General features: G+C 33.8%; 1 protein-coding gene across 1 annotated transcript in view; it reads left to right on the top strand.

The window, feature by feature from the left end:
* The first annotated feature begins 1045 nt into the window (after positions 1–1045).
* Positions 1046–12801, top strand: part of LOC100916733 (collagen alpha-1(XIX) chain) — a 69744-nt gene continuing 57988 nt past the window's right edge. Inside the window, exons 1-2 of the mRNA XM_031968610.1 lie at positions 1046–1132; positions 2377–2430. Coding sequence (XP_031824470.1) covers positions 1046–1132; positions 2377–2430 — 141 coding nt within the window. The remainder of the gene's footprint in view (positions 1133–2376; positions 2431–12801) is intronic.

Genomic DNA, 12801 nt, shown 5'->3' with positions numbered 1-12801 from the left:
TCTCAGACACCATAAAGGATTTTATTTGTGGATCTATGTTTAAGGATTCCTAATATGGAAATGTGTGCTTATCCTAATTCTGGTTTACATCTTCTGCCCACCAGAATAGTTCCTAGGTCTCAATTTATATGAGAAAGAATAAAACAAAAATATAGCTAATCTTTTCCCTTTACATATTGAAACAACATAAAATCAATACTGTAGTTATGAACCAGGAATAACAATAATAATACCTAGGATTTCTATAGTGCTTTAAGGTTTACATTTATTATCTCATTGTATGCTCACAACAATCCTGGAATGTAGGTGTTATTTTAGAGAAGAGGAAAATTAGCCGAGGTTAAATGACTTTCTCAAGATAATATACATAATTAGTATTTGAGGTCAAAGTTGAACTCGGGTCTTTTTGCTGCTAGGTCGAGACCTCTATTCATTATCCTCCATCCCCCAGCTGCCTCTAGATGACAAGAAAATCTATCTCCTATCAAACTCTTATCTTTACTAAGCAATATAGGATGCTTTTCTTAGTAGTGATAAACTAGAGCAAGATCTCCTAACCTTTGTAGAAGTAGGAGATGGTGTATGTACTGTCAAATTCAATTCATGTCTTGATTAGTTTGGAATAATCATTTATATAACATCCATGTCAAACACTATTCTAAGCCCTCTACAAATATTATCTTATTTGATCCTCAAAAAGACCTGGAATATACAAACTAATATTATCACTTTATTTATTATCATATATTATATTTATAATATATAATTATATATATATATAATACTTATATTATCATGTACTATTGTCACTTTACAGTTGAGGAAGCTGAGGCAGACAAAGGTTAAATGATTTGTTCAGGATCACACAGTATCTGAGGCTATATTTGAATTGTGCTTTTCCAGCACTCTGTCTACTAAGAATAAATATCCAAAAAGATAGACCTTCTCTCTGATGTGACTCTAATAAGATGAAATTTAGTAGAGAAAAAAATTTTATATTTTTGTGTTACATTTGGGTTCCAGAAATTTATTTCACCAATGCAAGATGAAGGAGACATGGTTTGAAAGCAGATTGCCTGAAGGAGATCTTGTAGTTTTAATAGACATGATCAAAACAAGTCAACCATGTTCGGTGGGAGTTTTTTGTTTTTTTTTGGGGGGGGGGTCAACCAAAAAGAGAACATGATCTTGTGCTATATTAAGAAGCAAAGATTCTGAGAATAAAATTTTAGCCCTGTAGTACTTTGCTTTGGTCAGACTACATCTGCAATATTATATTCAGTTTTAGTTATTACATTTCAGAATTTGGCAAAATGGAAAGCATCCCACAGAGGACAGGTAGAGTGGTGAAGGGTTTCAGGTCTTTGGTAAATGAAGATTGATTGAAGAACCTGGGGATGTGTAGCCTGGAAAAGAGATATTATAGGGAGACATGATCTTTGTCTTTACTTACAAAGGCTATCTTTTGGAAGAGGGATTAATACAGAGCTAGTAACAATGAACAGGAATTTAAAAGAGGTGATTTTAGGCAGGTCTAAGGAATATCTTTCAAATAATTATAGTGAACCAAAAGTAGACTGACTGCTTTCATAGGTAATCGTTCTCCATCATTGGAGATCTTAAAGAATGAATAAGTTATCTATTGTAGTGGGACTTTTTTGGGAGGTATAAGATAATCCATAACTTTCAAGATTCTTTTAAATTTTGAAATTTCATGATTTCCTGGTTCTGTGAACCAAATTAGTTAAGAATAAATTTTAAAAGGAGGAAAAAGAAAAATTTACTTGATAACTTTGCTGTATATTTGTAGGGAGTAAGTTGTACGTGGTAGATTTGCAGTTTCATGTGCAATCATCATTTTTATTGTACCATGTTATTGGAATGCTTGTTTTGTTCCTTAAATTAAAAATTAAATAAATATAAATAAATAAAAAAGACATTTTTATGGAAGGAGTAGACATTTAAGCTCACAAATAAAACAGCTGAAAATAATCTGAGATTAAAAAAGATTTAGTTAATTAATATACACTATGCCATTGTCATTATTTAATGAGTTAGGATGATAAGTGCAGTCACTGTTGAGTTCCAAAAGATGGCTCTATCAGATGCAATGAAATTTATTATTAGGTCATCTTACAGATACCTTTAAGGAGCAGCGGGGAGAGTAGAAGTTACCAGTAAAAATTAATGTGATGCAAATACATTGCTAAGCAGCATTATGAAGAACTAGCCTGTGGCATTTGGAACTAATTGATGGTGTAATCAGTGATATAGAGTTGTGTGGATTTAGACCAAATCTGTTTGAAAAATTTTCTTATCTTAAAAAACCAGAACCATAACATTTGTGATTTCCATTTCTCTTTTTTTTGTTTAAAGGGAAGGCGTGGCAAAACAGGCCCCCCTGGAAAACCAGGACCACCAGGACCTCCTGTAAGTAAATAATAAAGAGAACTTTTTTTTCTTAGTATTGGCTATAGCTTTTTTTAATCTATGTTTATGGCATTTCAATATAACTTTTTATCTACCCTTAACTTCAATACTCCAAACATATACACATGTATCCAATAACCCCAGAGTATATCCCCCCCTTCCTCTTCAGATATATTGGACTCAGACCCAAAGTGTAGAACCTGTACCTCCTAGATTCCAAAAGCACTTTGGATGTCAAAAGTATGCTGGTTCCCAGAGGTCACTATTTCAGGATTCCAAAGAGATAAGCCCTAGCTCTATCCCTGTTAGATTCCATTTTTCCCACTGTCTTAAATTACTCTCCTATGATGAAGACAAAGTCAATTCTACATGACTCGTCTATGTTCTTTCATAAATTTGACACAGGAAGATCACCCACTGTACTGGAGTCCTTTCTTACCCATTTCTGACACTCAGAGAATACCACTAGAGCTTTATGGTTGTCCATCTGTCCAATCTAGCCAGTCTATCCATTGTTCCCACCATTCATTTCCCTAATGACATCTTTTCCTCAGGGTTCTTTAAGACATTCTGGTAAAATATAAGCTTTCTGAAAGGAAGGACTATTATCTTTCTTTTTGTTTGCATCCCTGGTGTTTAGTAGGCAATTTGTGAATACTGGTTGATTTGAATAGATCACAGAGAGACTGTTGAGTGCTTAGAACTTCAGAACTGGAAAAGATCACATAAAATAATGTCATTGAAGAGGAAGGAAAGGGAATTAGCATTTATATAGCATCTACTATGTGCTGGAGACTGTACTAAGCACTTTACAAATGTTTTCTCACTTCAAATTCATGGATTAGGAAACTGAGGCTCATTTATGGATTAGAAAACCGAGATATAGTTGGCCAGTGTCACATACAGCTAGTTAGTGACAGAAACAACATTGGAGACCATGTCTGACTTCCAGCCCAGACACTCATTCTAATACATTGAATAGGTCACTAAGCTTACTACCCAAAGGGCCACTTAGATTTTGTGCAAATACACTAAGTGAACAGGATGAATCACAGCTGATCCATTTATTTCTGCCACTCTGGCTATCCAAGCGGATTGCCACTTTATTGATTTGACTGTGGCAATTAGTCCGAAAAGAATGGATTGATCATCCTGGGATGCAGTCTTTCAGAAACCCTGCATTGTTGGCTTTTATTGCATTTTTTGGCAAGATGAAGGACATGAATTGGAATTTCCAATTATTGTCTTGTGGTTTAAAAGAGAGAAGCTGGTGCATGCTAACAGGGCAGATTAGACCCTCACATAGTTTACCAAATGTATGAGGCTGTGTTTAAGAGAGGATAATGATTGTCTCAGAGGAGGAATTTGAATGATGAAGGCCTTTGTGATTGAGCTTGCCAACTGTCTGAGTAGCATAAAGGATTAAACCTTGTCCTGGAATAAGTACCCAACTATAGATCAAATGAGTTTACTGAAGAATTAAAAAGATTAAGAAATGCATAACTATATAAAAAGGATGTATAGCTTTGAATGCTAGAGGTTTTAACTTAGAGGTAAACATGTATGTATGATTGGGCAGGGAGAGGACAGAGAATGAAAGATGGGCATTGTTTTACTTAATGTATGTGATTCAGAATGTAAACCCAGATATAGGTCTCATGCACTATGTTCATTAAACTTTGAAATGCACAGCATTTAGAAGAGAAATTGGCTATCTGTCTTAGGTTTTTAAAAAAAAATGTAATGATACTCAATTTGCTGGATTACAGTAAACAGGAAAAATCCATACCAGAAGGAAAAGATTCTTTGAGTCAGAGGTTAAATTTTCATAAAAAGCTAGAGGAAAAACCTAATCATACTGGCTGTCACATAGTTTAGTGTTTGGTTTTTTTTAATCACTTGGATAAATATGTGTCTGTTTAAACTACTTCTATAAACTAACATTTTATATGTCATTTGACATTACTAGGACTAAATTGATTATATGTAGACCAGAACCCTGTAAAAATGGAATCCACCATGTCTTATTGTTTTTGTCTTTACATTCTTAGAGAGTGTGGGTAAGAATGGTTTTGAGAAATAATGTGAAGTAATTAACTCCCTAATATAACTCAGGTTTTTATAGGGTTTTAAGGTAAACAAAATGCTTTTCTCCCAGCAGCCTGGTATAGTAGGTAGTATAACAATATTATGTCTATTTTATAGATTTATAGAAAATCAGGCTCTGAATACTCATGATTTGCCCAAGATTAGATGGTTAATAAGCAATGAAGTTGGTATTTGAATTTCAAGTCTTCCAAGTCTGTCTTTGTACCACACCACATTGCCTCTCACTAATATAACATGATGAAAACAAATAAAAAATATTTGTTGTAACAATCTCATTTTTAGTATCTCAAATAAGACATCCCTTAAGCAAGGAGGACTATTTCATTATTGTTCTTGTACATCCTATGCCTATAAGACCTGACACTTAATAGGTCATTATGCATATTTGTTAAGTTCACACAGCTTATAAGTAAGTGAAACTAGATTTAAACTCCCATCTGTCCAACCCAGAATTCATTGTTTGATCCACTGTGCCACATGGCTGCCAATAAGAAGAAACCACCAACTCTCTAGACAGCCATTCTGCTTTTGTACAATTATTAAAACAATAAGTCAAAAAAATTTTCTCTACAATTTTTCCATTTGCTCCCAACTCTGTTCTCTGGATAAGAAGTGTTCGATGCTCATCATCTAGATAAATATTGCTACCATGATCTCCATGAATTTTCTTTTCTCTGGGCTAAGCATCCCCAATTCCTTCAGACCTTCAGACCATCCACAGTGACTCAAAACCCCTACAGTGTCCCAGTTGCTAATCATTGGTATCTAATTAGTCCAGCAAATTGAGCTCTTCACTACAAGACCTGAATTAAAATCTACCCTCAGATATTTTCTGATTGTGTGAACTTGGGTAAATCCCTTAAACTCTTCCTGATTCAGTTTCTCTTCTGAAAAATGAGGGATAATAATAGTACCTTCCTTTCATGATTGTGGTAAAGAGAAAAATGTGATAATATTTGTAAAATATCTTACAAACCTTAAAATCCTATATAAATACTAGCTAATAGTTTTATTTTATATACTATATTCATCATTATTATATTTTATGTAATATATGCATATATTATATATACTTATATTTTATGCTTATTCTAATAATAATTACTATTATTATATGTCTAGCTTATCAATATCCTTCTTAAATTATAGTCCTCAGAAGTTAACACTTCATCCTTCAAGAAGGGTGTATTATCACTATCATATACAGAATTGGTCTTTAGTGTAGGGTTGTTCTAAATTTTATTATTTGAATTAATTTGAGTTATCAATAGGGTTTTCTTGGTACCATGGTTTCATGTCATTTGGAGAAGATCTATCTCCTCTGACTCTGTCCCTCTCCTGTTCAACTGCTAATTTATTAGTATGAAATTCCCAAAGAAGAAGCTCCCTCTATCAAGGCAAATTGTTCTGTAGCATATGATTTCAATGAGTTGTTTGCAGCATGAGAGGTTAAGTAATTTGCCTAGAGTCACAAAGCCAGAATATGTCAAGTCCTTTGCATAGCAGAGCAGTGAAACCAGGTGTTTCTGATTCCAAGCTTTCTGTTCCCTGCTTCATGTTGCCTTTCACATTCAAAATGTTGTTAACCTTCAAATTCTTTATTTATTTTTACTTCTCAGCCACTTTTTATTCACCTGTGCTAAGCTCCAATTTATAGCACAATGGTATTTACAAGAAAGGGGTAACTACCAGCAAAATCTCTATCACAGAATATCTGCATTCATTTCCCATTGGAAAGACCACTATTAATGATAGAAAAAATATGTGCTACCTCTCTTTGTGGGCTTGCAATATAAAAATAATAAGGCATATATAATGAGTAAGCCTTATGGATCTTCCAGAGAATGTGAATAAAGGTGATAGGGAAAGAATTAGTGATTGCATTGATATAGAAATTCACATAAGGAAATTCCCTTGGACACATTCCAGGTTGCATCTTCCCTGGACCTTATAGTCTTAGAAAGCACTAAAATATTAAGTAACCTGCCCAGAGTCATACAGCTAGCATGTATCATAAACAGAACTTGTAACTGTATCTATGTGGCACTAAGCTGACATTAAACGTTAGTTCTTTATCCTCTTTGCTCTGCTATCTCTTTGGAGAGAGGTATGTGAAGATTAAATTTCTAGAAATTAAAATTTAAATATATTACCCTAGACATTTAAAAAGTACCTGAATGATCTTCCAAGCTTTGAAAAAACTTTAGAAAGGGGACCTTTTTTCCACTGTGGGGCATTCTAGCCTGCTGGAAATTACAAAAAAGGACTCAGAGTATGTGAATCCTTTCTCTCTCTGACCTCAAGCGAACTCCTTTCTTTTTAAATCTTACAGGTAGTATCTGGGAAAAGTATTATTTTTGTTTAGGAATGCCATATGAAGATGAAAAGTTAATTTAAAAGGAAAAGTCTTTTGTAGCATAGACAGCCCTAGAGAATAAAGTAGTTCTATCTAATCCTTTCAAGTGTGATTTTTTTTGCTCAAACCAAATTCTGCGTTGTTTCCTTTCATACTTAAGAAATACTAGTATCGTAACAATATTTCTCAAGCTGGAATACTTTGCACAGGGTCATTTCCTACAAATCCTCTTTTAGCTGGTTTTGATTTCTTCTGAAATGAGCTCCATAAAGAAACTGCTCTCTTGGAACAAAAGACTTATTGGATGCATCGTGACTAGTCTGAATTTATTAATTGAATTGTTTTTTTATGTTAGCAGAATAGTGTAATGAATAGAGATCTGACTTGAGAGCTAGGAATACCTGAGTGCAAGTTCTTCTTTTGACACATACTGGATCAAGTCACTCAAACTCTCAATCATTGAGTCAACTCTAAAGTCACAGGTGTTTTTAACTTTGATCCATGAACTTTAGATAGATAGAAAAAAATTCTGTCAGGAGAGGGAGTTTCCACAATTGGGAATTGGCTGTCCCAAAATTAGTTCCCAACATCAGTTTTCCAAGATGACTCGTCACTGTTCTATAGGCTGCCACTTCAAAAGCAAGTTTTTATTCATCCAAGGAAAACCAGTTGAAATTTCTACCCCTGTTAAACCCATGGTTAATAAAATCTTAATTGTAAATAATATTTATAAAATGAGAGTATTTTACTTTCCATGTAGCTAAGAATTACCAGAAAAGTTTTCTTTTCATCTTGATGGTTGAATTCATACTGTGATCCAGTATGAATCCTAGTAGAGTTTGCCTCTGCTGGCATATGCTGCAGATACCTAAGGTCACCTTTAAAACATGAATCAGAATAGGATCTTGTAAGAAATATTTTTGTCACAAATATTTCTAAAATGCACTAATAATCCTTTCCTAAAATATTAATCAGGGCCTGATATACAAGTAAAGATCAAAGATGCTGCCTGACTCCCAGAAATTTTTCCCATCTAATAAAACATGAAGTTTCTTTAAAGGACAACAAAAGAATTTTTCATAAAATAGTTACAGGTGTATTCAAATGTAAATTAATAGAAAAGCATTTAATGAGAACATACTATGTGCTAGATAGTGTGCTAAGAAGACACAAAGGCAAAATAAAGTCCCTATCCTTGAGAAATTTATATTCTACTAAAAAAAAAAAAAGATAATAGATACATATCTAGATAGAAAAAGAGAATATAAACTAATCTGAAGGATGAAGGCACTAACAGCTGGGTAGATCAGGAATGGTTTCTTATAGAAAGTGGTACTTGAGCTGTCTTGAAGTAAACCAAGGATTATAAAAAGTAAGAGGTTTCTTCTCCTCCACACACACACCCCAAGAAATAGTAACATTGGGTTTAATTTCTACTAAAGGGTAAATGACTAATGCTAAATTGCTCTTTCAGACCTAGTGTTTATAGACTGTAAGCATACAGCACTGAACAACTGGGAGAGAAGGGAGGGGGCATTATGGGAACTAGGAAGGGTTCCAAAAAAAAGGAGCTTGGAAGTGCCAAAGAGAAATTTTGTCTACTACATCAGTTTGCCTTCTACCAGTCTTTGTTACTAAGTGTAGAATCCTGAGCCTAATTGAATCTTTCTTTGATGATTCAGGATGTTGCAGTGCCTCTAGGTCATTGTTCTGAACATCAGTTCTAATTGTGCAGCACTGCAGCTGTAAGAGATTGAGCTGAGTCAGCCCTGAACTCCTAGAAATTGATTTTAGTGTAATCCCTGATATTAGCTTATTTTCTTGGGATTTGCCTTCTCCTTTGCTTCCCTCCTCCCCTATCTAATGAAAGTTTTTTTTTTTTTTCCCTCCAAATGTCTTTCAAGTAAGTCACTCATAGAATAATGCAAACATAGAAGCCTTTTCTACACGTGCACACAGATAAGCAAAATCTTAAGCAATAAATAAATGATTATAAGGTTTAGATTTAATTACTCAGTGATAATTTCTTTTCCTCCTGTTTATAGCTTACTCCCACTCATATGTTGCTTGGTTACTCACCTAAATATCTTTTCCCTGCCAGGTTTGGTTAATTTTAGTTTTATGGTATTTTCATTCTCAGATAGATACTACTACATTTCCAGCCTCCTGCCCACATCATTGGAAACAGTTCCTGAAATTGGGTGTGTTGAAGCTGGAGAGGAGAAAATTTTCAGGAGATACAAAAGCTGTCTTTGGATATTTAAGAGCCTATCATTGGAAGGAGAGATTGGATTTGTTCTAAATGCCATTGAAAAAAACAAACAAACAAACAAACAAGACTGGAAGGGTAGTGGTTGTAAGGAAGTAGTTTCGAGAATTCCCTGACCATCACAGCTGTTTAACATGAAATGGGTGATAAGACAAAGTGGCAGAGTGGGCAGAATGAGTGTCAGGGATGCTGTAGAGGAGATTTTTCCATTGGATGGGAGATAGGACTCATTGCTTCCAGCCTTTTCCAGCACTCTGATTCAGTGTTCTAAATAAAACACTTCTCTATTTTATGTAAAAGCTTTACAATATGTGTTTCAACTGTCCAAATAGCCAGATGATTTAGAGAGGAAAATAAAGAGATTGACAGAAAGATAGGCAGCCAGACAGACAGAAGAATTAGGCACAAGGACACAGAAAGACAGAAATAGACAGGAGGGAGAAGAGGAAAGAAGGGGGGAGAAAGAAAGAGAAAGTTTTGTTTTTTTTTTTTTTTTAAGCGAATGAGACTAAGATTTGGAAAACCTTAATTTATTTCAAAACATTCTCATTTTCAGTTGCTTTATAAAAAAAAACTGAATAAAATAACTAGAAATATGAGGTGGGAAAGCACACAGAAGTCATCTAATGAGCCATTACAAATATCCATATGAGCTCACCCATTTGACGTTCTCCTTTCCCTTTCATTCATCACTACTGTTAAAAGGCATTTATTAAAAAGACACATTAATTTTAAAATGTATTATTATTTCTTCATGATACTGGGCTTTTGGTATTCTTTCCTTTCTTCCTGGCATTGTTTTTGTGCATTGTTCAATTAGTGTAATATGAGAGCCGAGCAGTGTTCTCAGATTTGTCACAATTTAGTGCATGGTGATTTGTACTGAAAACGGGAAGCCAAGAAATTAGAAATGTAAGACAGCAGCACCCTCTAGTGTTTCTTCAGAAGGCTTTCTTTCTAGTTAAACAAAAATGACACCATCTCAGAGAAGGGACTACAAAAGCTATTCATTACAAACCATCCCTGATGAGAAGTTCTCTCTGTAATATCTCTAGCAAGGAGTTATTCAGCTTCTGCTTGAAGAATTTAGTGATGGATAGCTCACTGCCTGTTCTTTATCTTTGGGACTGTTCCAATTGTTAGGGAATTTTTTTGAACATAAATTTTAGTTTTTTGCAATTTCTCTTCTTCATTTTATGCTTTGTTTTCTACTTAGCAAATATCCTATGTAAATTTCCATTTGTGTATAAGATGGAGCTATTTCAAACATCCTTCTTTGAAATGAAATTCTTATTTCATGGAACCATTAAATGATGATCTATTGAAAAAATAATTGATAAAATTGTATATATGAATTGGATAAGTATTTTACTTCACAAATAGGATGTCTCCTAAAAATTATTGGTAATTTAGCACATACAATATAGTAAACTTTCTCTACAAGATTACAAATATTCCTTCTTTGATCAAGTTTTCATTTTGGTTTTAAATTCCACATAGAAGAATCTCTTTCAAATTCAAAATATTAGTAGTTAAATTTTTGTGAGTTTGAGATTTAATTAAATTGTGTTTATTTACTGACTACATGAATTTTAACAAGTCATTTAACCCCTCTGGGCCTCAGTTTCCACATCCATGAAATGAAGGCATTTGACTAGATGATCTCTAAGGTCCTCTCCAACACTAATGTTCTATGAATTGTCCCCAAAGTGAAAACAGCAGATTCATTGGTTCTTCAGACATTTAAAGCACATTCAATTTCAGCCTTGATTGAATCCACTGATCAACATCTATTTCATTTCAAATGTAGGATTCAGTCACATGAAACATAGACTATCTTTTACTCTCTGATGTAGATCCTGGTGCTTGCAGCCTGACTAGCTAATAGCTAGAAATGATTGATAGGTATAACACTACACATAAATAGCTCTTGTAGGTGGCTCTTTGTATATAGAATTGAAGATAATAATGGTAATATGTGTGTATATATTCCTTTACAGCATGTACCTTTACATAAATAATAGATAGATAAAAAAATATTCCATTACAAAAAAAAAAAAATTTGCCTTATAAGCAAAACAACTATGGGAGGCATAGAGCAAATATATGATTTCTATCTTATAGAAGAATAAACTAAGGTAAAATTGCTTATACAAATTCTCACAGGTAATAAGTATAAAATCTGGGATACAACCAGTCTTCAAATTCTATTCAAATACAGTACTTTAAGGTTCCTTTTCTTCATCCCATTTGCTATTGTTATAAATGTTTTCTCAATACTCTAACAACCTAAACAGATAGAATTAATGAAGGATCTTAGCACATAGCAGAGTCTAATATTTGTTATTGAGTATATTAGATAAATGGACATTCATAAAACATTTGAGCACAAGTTTTGATTTGCCACTAGTCCAAATAACCTATATGTAGAAAGATAGTTGTATTTTAATGTGGTTTAAAGGTCATTGTGATGGTAATATAATATAATGTGGTTTCTGGAGAGTTTGAACAGATCAGAAATTTGTGGTTGTAAGGGACTGCATCTTTTCTATCAATAACAAACTTGAGTGGTGTCATCTCTCTCTTTATTAAATGACCACAAACAATATGTGGTCATTTTTTATTTGATTTAATTTCAGAGAAAAATAGTTATTTGAATCAAAATAAATAATAATTATACATTATCACATAAACAAGAGGACTATTTCACATTAAAAAGCACATTAAAATCTATAAAATGAAAATCTCACCAGTTAATCATTCTGACTGCCACTTGTCCCTACAGGGGTCACAGGGTCCAGAAAGAACAGCTGTTGGCAGCATTGCTAAAATTCCCATGTCACCTTATGGAATACACAGATACTGAAACATGCCATAGGAGGCAGCTGAGGATATCAATCTCACTTAATTTATTAGAACTTGTGCTTTGCTTTAGTTTCTGATGACGTTTATTTACTATCTCATTACCCATTTCTTAACATTCTTAACTGAGTATTTGAGGAGCTTAGAGTATGTATACAAGTAAGAATGAATTTCACCTTCCTCATTTCCAAGTATTTTTGCTTTTTCCTTCCATTTTGGATCTGGATCTTACTATCCTTGAGCTTCTTTAGTGATCAGTGAAACATAGGGTCTCATCACTAATTTGATGTGATTCTCACAGTCTCATTGATTTTGGGATCATAGACAAAAAGCTAAAAGAACAAGGTCATAGATCTAAAGAAAAAAAGTAATTTCTCTGAGTCAATCGAATCCAAAACCCTCATTTGATAAATGAGGAATCTCAAAACCAGGGAATTAAATTGCTTAACTAAATTCACATAGATACTAAGTGTCAGAAACAGGATTTGAACCCAAGTCCTTTGGCTCTGGAGCTAGAATTCTTGCCACTCTTCCATAATGACCTATTGAATCACTAATCCACTCCCTTCATTTTATAGGTGAGGGAGGAACTGAGGCCTAGAGAAGTAAATTAACTTGTCTATAGACACACAGGTTATAAATGATAGATGCAGGATTCCAGTTGTGCAAACCATAGTTTACTTGGCAAAGCTGTGAACCAAGGATTTCTGACACTAAATCCAGAATTCTTAGATCACTAGAAGTGATCTCAAATATGCTCTAGTCCAACCTTTTT

This window comes from Sarcophilus harrisii, chromosome 4 (genome assembly GCF_902635505.1).
Source record: "Sarcophilus harrisii chromosome 4, mSarHar1.11, whole genome shotgun sequence".
In the NCBI taxonomy this organism is placed as follows: Eukaryota; Metazoa; Chordata; class Mammalia; order Dasyuromorphia; family Dasyuridae; genus Sarcophilus; species Sarcophilus harrisii.
This window is presented reverse-complemented; position numbering and strand designations above follow the sequence as displayed.